This window comes from Oncorhynchus kisutch, linkage group LG6 (assembly GCF_002021735.2).
Source record: "Oncorhynchus kisutch isolate 150728-3 linkage group LG6, Okis_V2, whole genome shotgun sequence".
Taxonomy (NCBI): domain Eukaryota; kingdom Metazoa; phylum Chordata; class Actinopteri; order Salmoniformes; family Salmonidae; genus Oncorhynchus; species Oncorhynchus kisutch.
In genome coordinates this window covers 62,539,988-62,556,056 of record NC_034179.2, presented here as the reverse complement: position 1 = coordinate 62,556,056, position 16,069 = coordinate 62,539,988, and the positions used below count along the sequence as shown (strand labels likewise).

Sequence of the window (16,069 nt, the reverse complement as noted above, 5' to 3'; positions counted from 1 at the left end):
GTGATGAAGTCAATCTCTCCTCTATACTGAGCCATGATAGATTGACATTCATATTAATGTTAGCTCTCTGTGTACATTTAAGGGTGAGCTGTGCAGGCCAGTTCTGGGCCAATTGTAATTTTCTTAAGTCCTTTTTTGTGGCACCTGACCACATGACTGGACTAGTCCAAGTGCGACAAAACAAGGGCCTGTAGAACCTACCTTGTTGATAGAGTTAAGGCAAAGCAGTGCTTTATAAATTGACAGATCTATCCCCATCTTAGCTAGTGTTGTATCAATATGTTTTTGCCATGTCATTAGTTTATTCTCAACTTGTTACATTTCCACATTATACATTACAAGATTTAGTTGAGGTTCAGGGTTTAGTGTTTTAATTTTATGTCCCAAATACAATGCCTTCTGGAGAGAGTTTGCTGCACTGAAAGTAAAGGGGCTGAATAATTTTGCACGCCCAATTTTTCCGTTTTTGATTTGTTAAAAAAGTTTGAAATATCCAATAAATGTCGTTCCACTTCATGATTGTGTCCCACTTGTTGTTGATTTTTCACAAAAAAATACAGTTTTATATCTTTATGTTTGAAGCCTGAAATGTGGCAAAAGGTCGCAAAGTTCAAGGGGGCCGAATACTTTCGCAAGGCACTGTATATAAAGCCTTGACGACATTATAACCTCCTGTTCCGAGGATGTGAGGACGACGGTCCGATGTCAGAATGGTTCAGATAATAACTACAGAACGAAGCCAACATCATCGTGAGCTTTGGTTGTGAATGGTATGAACTTTGAACTCTTATTCACTACAGAAGTGATACCTCCTAGCCGTTGAGTTAGCAACAGCAGCTGCAAACGCAGGTTAGGAAGGAACAGACAGAGTATTCCATCTACCACACAATGACGTTACTACAACGTATCCAAATTACCAGCAGAGACATTCTTCAAAGGACAAAGGACTAGGTTGGGCAACACGGCCTTCCATCTACCACCAACCTACCGAAGCGCAGCTCAGAGTAAATATTTATTGCATTTTCTTTTTCCAAATGGGCGGTAATTTAGAATGCATAAGATACTGTATTTATGATAGCACAGCTTCTTCCTTTGTTACTCAGTCTTCCCGCTCTTTCACTCACACCCAGACCCTTTTCTTTTGTGGAACAAGCTGTCATATCTGTTCCGCCCGCTAGGGACGTTTTCCTTTATGACGTAATTTGTAATCGAGGTATAATTAATTCTTTGTGTATGTAATTCTGTGTGATTAGTTAGGTATTTAGTACATAAATAATTAAACCCAATTTTGGATTGCTGATTCAACTTGTTAGCCAGGGTTCGTGAAGATAACCAAGAATTTACAACTTTCAGATGAGACTGAATTAAGGTGACGATTAATATTGACTGCTATATTGATGTAAAATATTACTAGTTCTTTAAGAGTTTATTCTGAAGATAACAGCTCAAAAAATATTATTTCGTGGTGCCCTGACTCTCTAGTTAATTACATTTACATGATTAGCTCAATCAGGTAATATTAATTACGGAGAAATTATTTTATAGAATAGCATGTCATATCACTTAATATGGCATAGCCAAAGACACGACAGAAGGTTATTACAGGCCCTTGTTTTGTCGCACCTGGACTACTCTCCAGTCATGTGGTCAGGTACCAAAAAGGACTTAGGAAAATTACAATTGGCCAAGAACTGGGCAGCACGACTCACCCTTAAATGTACACAGAGAGCTTACATTAATATTATAAATGTCAATCTCTCATGGCTCAAAGTAGAGATTTACTTCATCACTACTTGTATTTGTGAGAATTATTGACATGTTGAATGCACCCAGCTGTCAGTTTAAACTACGAGCACACAACTCAGACACCAATGCATACTCCACAAGACATGCCACCAGGCCTCTTTACAGTTCCCAAGTCCAGGACAGACTATGGGAGGTGCACAGTACTACAGAGAGCCATGACATGGCTGCTATTCCACATCAACTCATGCAAGCAGTAAAATCAGATTTAAAATGAGATAGAAATACAATTTATGGGACAGCGGGGACTGTGGAGACACATTTGCACTATAGACACACATGGATTTTGTGTTGTAGATGTGGCAGTAGACCAGTGGCCTGAGGGCAAATCTTAATGTGTTGTGAAATCTGTTTTGGAATGTAATGTTAATTTTATTGTACAGAACTGCCTTTAATTTGCCAGACCCCATGAAGAGTAACTGCTGCCTTGACATCAGGTAATAGGGATCCATAAATACAAATGTTGGTAAATTAAGGATTATGCAATTTAATCAGATGCCAGCTCAAGGCCTTTTTGGGTATGTCAGATTATCACAAAACTCTGGCCCTCTATGGCCTTTTTACATGTTAAATGTTTTCAAATAGAAAGACAGTTGTGAAACTTTACCTTAAATATTAACCAACTTAGTGAATACCATTACCATAAAAATGTACTCAATTTTACCATGTCAATACTTCTTGGTTTTAAATGTTGGTGGCAGTTGTGAAAAGAAATGTAGCAATTGCTGATTACACACTTCTCATTAGGCTATTTCCCCTTTAACCAAGTGGTCTACTTGAAACTCATGTACTGTATGGACACATGAACAATGTCTATCAATCTCTGCCAGTTAAAGTTTAAGTTAAGCTTGTCTATCAATTACCAAAATGAACATCTTCAGTAAATTACCAGTAGCTCTGTGACCAAGCCCCTTATGAACGAGAGGCTTGACCCATCACTATTTGGAGCATTCAGTTATTTGATGTAGGGGAACAATTGGGCATTACCAACTGAAATACACAATGAGTAAAGGTTAATTTTGTGTCAGTAAGAGCAAAACTCCATCACTAAATGTTTTAATTTTTTTTAAAGCACCATAACAGCTGGCTAACAGGTTTGATTGACCTCTAGGCTGTCTAATAAACTTGTGATGCACAGAGTGAAGGTGTAAATCCACTGTAGGTAACCATTTAACCCCTATGACCCTAGAGTTGATCATTTCTGCTCTTAATTGACATGGCACTATAAGATACAGTAAAGGACACCCTGTGGTAAGAGGTAACATCCTTTATAAAACTCATGTTAAACTTCTATTGTTATGACCCTCAGACACTAGTAGGTCTAGAATTGTCACTATTTATCACTGGTATGAAGATGCTCAGTAAAACAGCAAAGAACCTGAATAGACTGATACAACATCCATTACTACAGGTCAACACTTAAAAAATCCCAACAAAAACTTAAGTGAAACGTTTTATTGTTTTACAAGATGCCTTGCCTCCAATACAGTAGTATGGTCAACAAAAACACCAATGTTACAGCTGTGTTGCACTGCACTAGTTTAACACTCCCCTCCCTACAAATGCAAAGCCAGCAGGATCGATCAGAAAAGCCAGGAGTCCTGGTCTGAGGCTGGAGAACGTAGCCTGGGGATGGAAGTGGTTTAGCTCTGGTCTCCCAGGGTGTGCTTGTCAAACAGGTACTCTGCCATCTTGTTGTTGACAGCATCCATCTTGGTGAGGTTGGTGATGTGGTCTCCCAGCTTCTTAATGGCCTCCACCTGCTCATTCAGGTAATGGGTCTCCAGGAAGTCACACAGCTAAAGAGGGAAAACACATCAGACAAGAGAATGACTACAGACTATTGTAGATACAGTAACACACAAGAGCCTGGTGGTAATGGCATAGGACAGATCATTTGTTTCCAGCTTTGATCTTTTAAAACGAAGCAAGTCAATTAAGAACAAATTCTTATTTACAATGACATCCTAACGTGGAACAGTGGGTTAACTGCCTTGTTCAAGGGCAGAATAGTTTTACCTTGTCAGCTAGGGGATTCAATGCAGCAACCTTTGTTACTGGCCCAACGATCTAACCACTAGACAGCCTGCGGCCCCTTATGCATTAGCTGCATTGTGTGCGCGTGTGAAGCAGGTCACACAATCCTGTGTCATTAATTATCAGAGCTACAACATCCTGATCATCTCCTGAGACAGTACCTGTAATCTATGTGATACATACATGTGGTTCCACCATAACTTACATGGGGGTCAACCTTGTCTGAGGCAATCTTGTGCAGGTCCAGCAGGGCTTGGTTCACATTCTTCTCCAGCTGCAGAGCACACCGCATGGCCTCCAGCCCATTGCCCCACTCATCACGTTCTGGCTTCTACACAGGACAAAGAGAACACAGGAGGGTTAGGGACTACTAGCAGACGTTAAGGTCAGTATAAAGTGAACAGAGTTACACTTCTCACACTCAGTTCAGTGGTTAGAGACTATGTTCAGGACTACAGGTTCTCTAGATCAACTTAACGCTGGAGACACTTTCCTCCATGGAGTAAAAACATTTATCAGTCTACAATCTAAAATGTGTTTCCTATGCTCAAGGGCTTACCTTGATGTCCTGGAGTAAAATGCGTCCACCTCGCTTGTTCTGGAAGGAGAGTAGCTTCTCCGCGTGCTCCCGCTCCTCATCGCTGTTCTCCTTGAAGAAATGCGCGAAGCCAGGCAGAGCCACATCGTCACGGGAGAAATAGAAAGCCTGGGTGGATAAACATTAAACATTGTAGTTAGAATAAAAAAATATGACAAACATGACAGCATTCTGATCTTGTTGTGGCAACTAAGCTTGATGATATAGGAATGAATCAGTCTAGTTTGTAGTCTACTTGGTAACGTGACATTTAACCTGTCAAGGAGTTGTTACGTGCTCTGACAGAGGTAGGATAGATTCCCAACTTCATTTGAATGCTATATCTACCCGAAGGCTCTTAATAGCCTAGCCAACTCAAATGTACTTCACGGAGTTGATATTGGCTATTAATTGTCTAGGCATACAGAAGAGTAAAGTGAAAAGACATTTAGGCCCAGGCATAATAACACAGGTAAATCAACAGAACGGTCATCTTGGTAGACTCCGTACCATTGAGGTGTAGGTGTAGGAGGCAAACATCTCCAAGTTGATCATCCGGTTGATGGCAGCTTCGCAATCGTGGTGATAGTTCTGGCGGATCTGAGACTCCATCTCGGCAGATTCTTTATATCAAAATTAAAGGTAGAGTTTCTTAGAGTATTTTGCTATTATAGTTCAAGTCAGTGATATGTTATCAATCCGGAATGTTCGATAATGCTGGACGAAGGCAGAGGAGTTCCGTTCAATCACTGTTGAAGCAAGAACTTCTTCATGCGTCTTCTCAGACTTGTAAACTGGAAGGATCCTTGGTCGCTCTATTTATTGTTCCAAACGGAATGCGTCAGTGAAATCCACCCTCACAGAGCGTAGCCAATCACCTTTAGAATTTCAACAGGAACTAGGCGGGTCATTTGAAGACGAGCCCACTCATACACATGACCTAAAGCAAAGAGTATTTATTATATTGACAAGAGAGCCGAGTGACCACTCAATGGAAATACATGTGCTCAACGAATGAAGACAGGCAAGATCAGGTGGGACCATTCTAGCCAATGACAGAGGAGGTACGCGTGTGAACACCACGCACAAATAAACCGAATTTTTCTCAAAGTTTCCGGAATGCCACATGCATCCACTTATATCAGTACATTTGTAAAAGCTTAAACATTACGAAACTTCTATTCGATCATAATCCTAAAGTAATTTGAAAAAAATGGGCTTATCTCACGCAGACATATTTTGGGCGGAGTAAATGCTCTCGCCTTGACCTCTTCATCTCGATCCGTTTTTACTTTGTTTATTTCAAAGTAACATTCTATTGGAAACATCTAAAGCAGTAGTATCAGCCAAAAGCAATGCTACAGTGCAGGTCTAACTACAGAAGTTATTGTTGAAAAATGTGTGTGTGTGTTATATCCTTAGAAGAAAAAAGGAAGAATTTGAACACTCATTCTAATATTAGGCTAATTGAGAAATAGTCTACTTTTGATTTGGAATATTAAAGGAATTGAACTTTCAGACGCAGTTCTGTAAACGTCTGTTTCATTCTCTAAGAGCACATGTTTCAATAGCACATGCAGCTTAATTATTTACCTTTTCTAGAATGCAGTCAAAAGAAAAACTGTAGGGGTTATCACACTTTTTTATGTCAGCTAATTTTTCAATACGAGGTATGGGAATAAAGTAGTGGACAGAGAAAGAAAGGCTGGCTTTTGTAGAAATGGTATTTGATGATACACCTTTCGGTTTCAAATGACATATTCGAGTTGACAAATGGTATATCAAAGTTGATTACATTAGCCTTAGAAATCACTACACAAAATCAGTAGCTACATACATCTAACCATACATAGATTATTAAGCTAAAACTGTGAAGTGGAAACCTTTTTACAGCTAATGAAAATCAAAGACGACAGTAATAAAGTACCATCCTAACAACTTCAGTTCACATGACCTGATCTTCCACAACTGTTGACAGGGTGCTTTCAGGGTGCTGGTTATTGCTCAATACAGCCATGTAGTTGAAACGTCATTGGTATTCATAAGAACTAGAGCTGTGTTCGAATGCTCATACTAACCATACTACTTGTGATGTAAGTGGAGTATGTAGTATGTTTACTGGTCATAGTATGGATATAGTTAGTATGCCAGAAGTTCCCGGATGTCATACTAAATTAGCCAAAATACAAAGTATACAAGCAGTGGACATTATTTACGTGCTTTCAGGGCCCAAAATGCAATTCTTCAGAAAACGGGCGTGGCCTTACAATGTTTTCAGATTTTAAGAAAATGGCAGAAAGTATGGTGCCGAAGTCAGACGAGAGCAGATACAAATTCATTGCTTTAACTAATTATGACAAATGTTCAGCGATGTAATGAATTTTCAAACAAGTTACGTTACAATTTCTTTGCTACGCTAACCTTTCGATCCGTGTAGCATATCATTACAGCAGTATGTACCGGTATGTTAGCTAGCTACCTAACGCAAATCTAGTTGGCTATTTATACATCAGACTTAGCTAAGTGGTATAGTCATTGTGCGTTCTCAATGGACATTGTTAATTCATTCTGGCTATCTACTCCAATTTCAGAGCACTCTCATCTGAGTGTACCAAAGCGCAGATTAATTGATTAATTTTACAACCGTACCACCCGTTGAATATAACCGGTGTCAGTAAACGTCTGCAAAAAAAGCATAATACATTTTTTTGCCAGCACCACAGTTACAGTCACCAATGCTCTGGATAACATGAAAACAGCCTAACCAGCTCTGCTAGGGCGAGTAAAATGGTCAGATTGAGGTGTTCTCTCATTTGTGTCTGGAAGTAGCTAGCAAGCTAGCCAAAGTTAGCCAGTTAGCTTGGGTGCTTGATTGCTTTTGTGGAATCAAAACGCTCGGATCAACCCTACTCCTCGGCCAGAGCGTCCAGTGTGGGCTCTGAGCGCTCAGAATGCGAAACGCTTTGAATTTCCAAACGGACAATCTGACAACGCTCTGAATTTACGAACGCCCAGAGCGCACTCTGGCACTTCAGATTGAATTTACAAACACACCCGGAATCGTGTGATGTTTAGCTAGTAATTTGTTATGCTAACAAGCTAGCAAGAGGTTGCATAGCAACAGCATCAGCTTCCGGAAGACAGTCGATGCGCTAGTAAGCTCAACTTAGTTTTTCTTTCTGTTAATGTATACTCAAATGTAACCTTAATTTATCTTGGGAAGTCAGTGAAGAACAAAATCATATTTTCAATGACAGCCTAGTCCGGACAAACCTGAACAATGCTGCTTGCACTGAGTACAGTATGTACTATACTGTATGTTAGAATGGGTATAGGAACACAATTTAGGTCTTCTGGGGCAGTATGCATCAAGCCTCTCAGCGTAAGAGTGCCGATTTAGGATCAGTTTAGCCTTTTAGAACACAGTGAATAACATATGGGCAAACATAGAATTAAAATTGAAATTGGCAAAAATGTGTTTTTATTTTTTGTGCAATTATTTTCTGCAATGTTCAACCCCGAGAACCTGTGTTAAGTTGTTAAAGTCACGACCGGGTTCATCATGTGACCAGCTGCACAAAGTTATAAACAGTAAGTAATACTGTAAAGGATGAACCGTTATATAACTCTTTCTATTGAAGTTCTGGAGGGTGACAGTGTTTTTAGTCTGTACTCTTTCCCCCTCCCCCTCTCTCCATACTGCTCACTCCCTCCCACTATTATTACCAGGGGAGCAACATTGGTTTAAGATATGGTGGGAACATATGTATTTATATTTTGGGGGGGGTCGCATAAACACTGCAAACAGCCTAACCGACTGTTCGGAGTTATCCGCATGGTCCTAAAGCACACCGTTGCCTCGTTTTGTATCACATTCCAATTATAAAACTGTAGGGGGGGGGGGGTGCATGTCCCGCAGGTCCCCAGTTAAATTTGCACCCCTGCTTATTTCTGTCATAACCTCCTGTCAGTTCTACTACAGTATGGACTGACTCAGGCTCTGCCCTGGCTGTATTTCTGCCTTGTCATTGTGACTCAGCATTCTGGAGTCTCAAGCAGAGACAAAATAGGAAGCGAGACAGCCCATTCCTTCCTTTTTCCCCACAATGGAAGTCAATTAACTAAGCAGACCACTATCACATTGTTGTCTGCTTAAGGAGCCACCTCCTTAAGCAGACAGTGGTAAACAGCCTCTGTTAACTATCTTCATTTATCCACCATTGTTTGTCTCGAGGTAGTTCTGTTCTGTTATCACAGTGACAATGGTGGACGGAGGCGCCGCTTTGTGACTGCAGAAACAGACATGAGGGGTGATGAATGGGTGAAGACCGGCTGATACCAGATTTGAAGAAAAGGAAAAAGGGAAGAAGGAGAGAACAGCAGGAACATATACTATATGTACTATATACTATATGCACCTTACATGTACTGTGTAACTTACTAATGCATTATTAAACAAATAGCTGTGAATGGTTGTTTCTGTGAATTTAAGGGAAAATACAACACCTTTCCTGAAAATGTTGTCAATTTAGTCAATCAGAACTCAAATACCAATATTTTTCTGTATTACTTTAAACTGTTGGTCTAACTATAACAGTTCAGAAAGTCCCCACCAATGTCAAAACCCATTATTCTATTTATGTTCCTTTCACCATGTATGAGCAATACATGGTCTTGAAATGAATATATTCTTTATATATATTAGTATTTTCTCTCTCTATATTGAGATATCAAGTTATGAATGAGAGGGGGGGACAGAAAGGTAGAGGAATACAGATAGGAAGCGTAGACAGGGTTTGAATCCATGCAGCAAAGGGCCATGTGTGGTCCAGAGTCAGCAGCATTACCACTAGACCAGAATATGGCACAGAATTAATGTCTAATACTCAATTAACTTTATAGGAGTCGAGGCACTCAAAGTCAAGAAACTGCTGACAAGATTACACACTTTAATTGCAGTATCAATTCATTAAAAGTGAGTGTCGCGATGCCAACTTTGGACCAACTACATTAATAAGTGTAAAGGCTTGGATAGGCCTATGGCTCAGAATATGGAATAGAATGTGAATGGGTGGCTACTCTCTCAAGTACTAATTCAAATATGCAACTATAGGTTGTGGGTGGAAGCCGGAAAAATGTGAAGATGATCGATCCCCATCGAGGGAGGAGCAGATTTCATATATATGACAGGAAAACATTCTTATAATAACTATAACATTTGTTGGCACCTTCAATTCTTGCACATGTTCCCATAAAAAGTATATTTTAACACGGTTTCTATCTAGGATGTAAACACAGCCTCAAGTGAGGTCTGAAAACTCAAACTGCTTGAGTTAAACATCTGTTTTTGAGTGCACTTGAAAAGTGCAGCATGCAAAACAAATTGTCCCATGAAGAGGTAACTCCGTTCACCATTTAGACAAAACATTTTTTAAAGCTAGCCAATGTTAGTTTGACTAGCCTAGCCTGCTACTGTAAATGTCAAATTGCCTGCTCATGAGGCTAGTGTTTTATTTGCTGCAGGCTTAAAGAAACATTCAATCATATACTTTGATTAGAAAGCCAAATAAAAGCGTGTAGATAAAGATGTGTGTCATGTATGCTAGAATGGAGGTTTATAAACTAGGCATGCATAATGTTCTAGGCGTTGGAGAATGATAAAGAATCTGCAGGATTATAGAATTGAGTATTTGAGTTTCAAATATATTTACGTGAATATATTTACTGTAGGTGGTTGAAATTATTAGCCTAACTATCCTGCTAATCTTCTAAAAGTTGAAGCTGCCAAATTGTTGCCAATCCATGATTCTACTACTAATTATGACTGAGTTTCAGACTTGTTTTCCATAATGTACGTTTCATGCACATACATTCAAACAAAGAACACCATATATTGAGTATTGAGACATACAGCAAAGATGTCTCAGGCAGTATTGGTTAGTTTAGAGGGACGGCCAGGTCTTGGTAGATTTGCAGTGGTCTGATACTCCTTCCATTTCAATATTATCGCTTGCACAGTGCTCCTTGGGATGTTTAAAGCTTGGGAAATCTTTTTGTATCCAAATCCGGCTTTAAACTTCTTCACAACAGTATCTCGGACCTGCCTGGTGTGTTCCTTGTTCTTCATGATGCTCTCTGCGCTTTTAACAGACCTCTGAGACTATCACAGTGCAGGTGCATTTATACGGAGACTTGATTACACACAGGTGGATTGTATTTATCATCATTAGTCATTTAGGTCAACATTGGATCATTCAGAGATCCTCACTGAACTTCTGGAGAGAGTTTGCTGCACTGAAAGTAAAGGGGCTGAAAAATAAATAGTTTTTGATTTGTTAAAAAAGTTTGAAATATCCAATAAATGTCGTTCCACTTCATGATTGTGTCCCACTTGTTTTTGATTCTTCACAAAAAAATACAGTTTTATATCTTTATGTTTGAAGCCTGAAATGTGGCAAAAGGTCGCAAAGTTCAAAGGGGCCGAATACTTTCGCAAGGCACTGTACATTCATTGTTGAAGCATATGTTGCAGAGCAGTGATTACAATATTTGTTCAGAATATTGTCACAAAAAAAAATCTATTTTAAGGCGATTAGTTCCTCTGTAGAGATGGGAGAACCTTCCAGAAGGACAACCATCTCTGCAGCACTCCATCAATCAGGCCTTTATGGTAGAGTGGCCAGACGGAAGCCACTTCTCAGTAAAAGGCACTTGACAGCCCACTTGGAGTTTGCCAAAAGGCACCTAAAGGACTCTTAGTATAAGGGCACAGGGCGATATGCAGACATGGGAGGCAGATGTTTCCAGTCTCTGATATGTATTAGTATCCAAGGGGCAGGCAAGAGAAGGGTCATGGACAGGCAAAAAGATCATAACAAGGTCAGCGTCCAGGAGGTACAGAGTGTCAAGCAGGCTCGAGGTCAGGGCAGGCAGGCGGTTTCAGAGTGGCAGACAGGCAAGGTTCAAAACTGGGAGGACAAGCAAAAGAGAGATAAGAAAGCAGGGACACGGGAAAAACACGCAGGTTGACTTGACAAGACAAACTGGCACAGAGAGACGCGAAACACAGGGATAAATACACTGGGGAAAATAAGTGACACCTGTAGGGGGTGGAGACAATCACAAGGACAGGTGAAACAGATCATGGCGTGACACTTAGACCATGAGAAGCAAGATAATCTGGTCTAATGAAACCAAGATTGAACTCTTTGGCCTGAATGCCAAGCGTCACATCTGGAGAAAACCTGGCACCATCCCTATGGTGAATCATGGTGGTTGCAGCATCGTGCTGTGAGGATGTTTTTCAGCGGCAGGGACTGGGACACTAGTCAGGATCGAGGGAAAGCTTAACAGAGCAAAGTACAGAGAGATCCTTGATGAAAACCTGCTCCAGAGCATTCAGGACCTCAGACTGGGGCGAAGGTTCACCTTCCAACAGGACAACGGCCCTAAGCACACAGCCAAGACAACGCATGAGTGGCTTCGGGATAAGTATCTGAACGTCCTTGAGTGGCCCTGCCAGAGCCCCTACCCGAACCCGATCGAACATCTCTGGAGAGACCTGAAAATTTGTATCCAAGGGGCAATTCCGGCGCCGACAGAGATGGCCGCCTCGCTTCGCGTTCCTAGGAAACTATGCAGTTTTTTGTTTTTTTTACGTGTTATTTCTTACATTAGTACCCCAGGTCATCTTAGGTTTCATTACATACAGTCGAGAAGAACTACTGAACATAAGAGCAGCGTCAACTCACCATCAGTACAACCAAGAATATGACTTTCGCGAAGCGGATCCTGTGTTCTGCCTTTCACCCAGGACAACGGAATGGATCCCAGCCGGCGACCCAAAAAAAACAACTTCGTAAAAGGGGGAAACGGAGCGGTCTTCTGGTCAGACTCCGGATACGGGCACATCGTGCACCACTCCCTAGCATTCTTCTCGCCAATGTCCAGTCTCTTGACAAGGTTGATGAAATCCGAGCAAGGGTATCATTCCAGAGGGACATCAGAGACTGTAACGTTCTTTGCTTCACGGAAACATGGCTCACTGGAGAGACGCTATCGGAGTCGGTGCAGCCAACTGGTTTCTCCACACATCGCGCAGACAGAAACAAACATCTTTCTGGTAAGAAGAGGGGCGGGGGCGTATGCTTCATGGTTAACTTGACGTGGTGTGATCATAACAACATACAGGTACTCAAGTCCTTCTGTTCACCTGATTTAGAATTCCTCACAAACAAATGTCGACCGCATTATCTACCAAGGGAATTCTCTTCGATTATAATCACAGCCGTATATATTCCCCCCCAAGCAGACACATCGATGGCTCTGAACTAACTTTATTTGACTCTTTGCAAACTAGAATCCATTTATCCGGAGGCTGCATTCATTGTGGCTGGGGATTTTAACAAGGCTAATCTGAAAACAAAACTCCCTCAATTTTATCAGCATATCGATTGCGCAACCAGGGCTGGAAAAACCTTGGATCACTGCTATTCTAACTTCCGCGACGCATATAAGGCCCTGCCCCGCCCTCCTTTCGGAAAAGCTGACCACGACTCCATTTTGTTGATCCCTGCCTACAGACAGAAACTAAACAAGAAGCTCCCGCGCTGAGGTCTGTTCAACGCTGGTCCGACCAATCTGATTCCACACTCCAAGACTGCTTCCATCACGTGGACTGGGATATGTTTCGTATTGCGTCAGACAACAACATTGACGAATACACTGATTCGGTGAGCGAGTTCATTAGAACGTGCGTTGAAGATGTCGTTCCCATAGCAACGATTAAAACATTCCTAAACCAGAAACCGTGGATTGATGGCAGAATTCGCGTGAAACTGAAAGCCCGAACCACTGCTTTTAATCAGGGCAAGGTGACCAGAAACATGACCGAATACAAACAGTGTAACTATTCCCTCCGCAAGGCAATCAAACAAGCTAAGCGTCAGTATAGAGACAAAGTAGAATCTCAATTCAACGGCTCAGACACAAGATGTATGTAGCAGGGTCTACAGTCAATCACGGATTACAAAAAGAAAACCAGCCCAGTCACGGACCAGGATGTCTTGCTCCCAGGCAGACTAAATAACTTTTTTGCCCGCTTTGAGGACAATACAGTGCCACTGACACGGCCCGCAACTAAAACATGCGGACTCTCCTTCACTGCAGCCGACGTGAGGAAATCATTTAAACGTGTCAACCCTCGCAAGGCTGCAGGCCCAGACGGCATCCCCAACCGCGCCCTCAGAGCATGCGCAGACCAGCTGGCTGGTGTGTTTACAGACATATTCAATCAATCCCTATCCCAGTCTGTTGTTCCCACATGCTTCAAGAGGGCCACCATTGTTCCTGTTCCCAAGAAAGCTAAGGTAACTGAGCTAAACGACTAGTGCTTTGAGAGACTAGTCAAGGACCATATCACCTCCACCCTACCTGACACCCTAGACCCACTCCAATTTGCTTACCGCCCAAATAGTTCCACAGACCATTCAATCTCAACCACACTGCACACTGCCCTAACCCATCTGGACAAGAGGAATACCTATGTGAGAATGCTGTTCATCGACTACAGCTCGGCATTTAACACCATAGTGCCCTCCAAGCTCGTCATCAAGCTCGAGACCCTGGGTCTCGACCCCGCCCTGTGCAACTGGGTACTGGACTTCCTAACGGGCCGCCCCCAGGTGGTGAGGGTAGGCAACAACATTTCCACCCCGCTGATCCTCAACACTGGGGCCCCACAAGGGTGCGTTCTGAGCCCTCTCCTGTACTCCCTGTTCACCCACGACTGCATGGCCACGCACGCCTCCAACTCAATCATCAAGTTTGCGGACGACACAACAGTGGTAGGCTTGATTACCAACAACGACGAGACGGCCTACAGGGAGGAGGTGAGGGCCCTCGGAGTGTGGTGTCAGGAAAATAACCTCACACTCAACGTCAACAAAACTAAGGAGATGATTGTGGACTTCAGGAAACAGCAGAGGGAACACCCCCCTATCCACATTGATGGAACAGTAGTGGAGTAGTAAGTTTTAAGTTCCTCGGCGTACACATCACATACAAACTGAATTGGTCCACCCACACAGACAGCATCGTGAAGAAGGCGCAGCAGCGCCTCTTCAACCTCAGGAGGCTGAAGAAATTTGGCTTGTCACCAAAAGCACTCATAAACTTCTACAGATGCACAATCGAGAGCATCCTGTCGGGCTGTATCACCGTCTGGTACGGCAACTGCTCCGCTCACAACCGTAAGGCTCTCCAGAGGGTAGTGAGGTCTGCACAACGCATCGCCCGGGGCAAACTACCTGCCCTCCAGGACACCTACACCACCCGATGTCACAGGAAGGCCATAAAGATCATCAAGGACAACAACCACCCGAGCCACTGCCTGTTCACCCCGCTATCATCCAGAAGGCGAGGTCCGTACAGGTGCATCAAAGCTGGGACCGAGAGACTGAAAAACAGCTTCTATCTATCTCAAGGCCATCAGACTGTTAAACAGCCACCACTAACATTGAGTGGCTGCTGCCAACACACTGACTCAACTCCAGCCACTTTAATAATGGGAATTGATGGGAAATGATGTACAATATATCACTAGCCACTTTAAACAATGCTACCTAATATAATGTTTACATACTCTACATTATTCATCTCATATGTATATGTATATACTGTACTCTATATCATCTACTGCATCTTTATGTAATACATGTATCACTAGCCACTTTAACTATGCCACTTTGTTTACATACTCATCTCATATGTATATACTGCACTCAATACCATCTACTGTATCTTGCCTATGCCACTCTGTACCATCACTCACTCATATATATTTATGTACATATTCTTTATCCCCTTACACTTGTGTCTATAAGGTAGTAGTTTTGGAATTGTTAGCTAGATTACTTGTTGGTTATTACTGCATTGTCGGAACTAGAAGCACAAGCATTTCGCTACACTCACATTAACATCTGCTAACCATGTGTATGTGACAAATAAAATTTGATTTGATTTGAAAATAGCTGTGCAGCGATGTTCCCCATCCAACCTAACAGAGCTTGAGAGGATCTGCAGAGAAGAATTCTAGAAACACCCCAAATACAGCTGTGCAAAGCCTGTAGTGTCACACCCAAGAAGACGTGAGGCTGTATTCTCTGCCAAAGGAACAAACTGTCATGTGTCACAACCTTTGATTATCCGGGTTTTCCCTCTTCACACAGCAGAAAGACTGCGTTTAATCAGTGGACACCACTTGTTTTATTACAACTGTCCTAATTGTTTTATTTACTAAAGTAGAGGTTCATTAATATTATTATTATTATTATTGCTAAAGGTACTGCGTAGGTATAAACGTAATATTATTGGCAAGAGATAGCACTTGTATAGCCTAAGAAAGTAGCAGAAATGTGCAGAAAGTAGTTTTGAATGTATTTTATTGAAGGGAAACAATAAGTCTTGAACTTTTTTGTCAACATAGTGATATATTCTTATGTACTGTACAATGAGGAATTCAACTACAAAATGCTAGTCTTCTCCCATTTTTAACCTTTGCCCCCACCCACAAGGTGTATAAACAACAACAATAAATATGAATGAAATAAGATAATAGATACAAAACAAAAACATAAAGAACATAAATCAACC

General features: G+C 41.7%; 1 protein-coding gene across 1 annotated transcript; it reads right to left on the bottom strand.

Annotated features, from left to right (window-relative positions):
• Positions 1-3,243: 3,243 nt before the first annotated feature.
• LOC109893147 (ferritin, middle subunit-like) lies at positions 3,244-5,929 on the bottom strand. Its single transcript, XM_020486216.2, has 4 exons — positions 4,928-5,929; positions 4,400-4,546; positions 4,046-4,171; positions 3,244-3,602 (listed from the first exon to the last, which is right to left on the bottom strand). The coding sequence occupies exons 1-4, from the start codon at positions 5,027-5,029 to the stop codon at positions 3,447-3,449; spliced, it is 531 nt and encodes a 176-aa protein (XP_020341805.2). The 5' UTR covers positions 5,030-5,929; the 3' UTR covers positions 3,244-3,446.
• Positions 5,930-16,069: the final 10,140 nt, after the last annotated feature.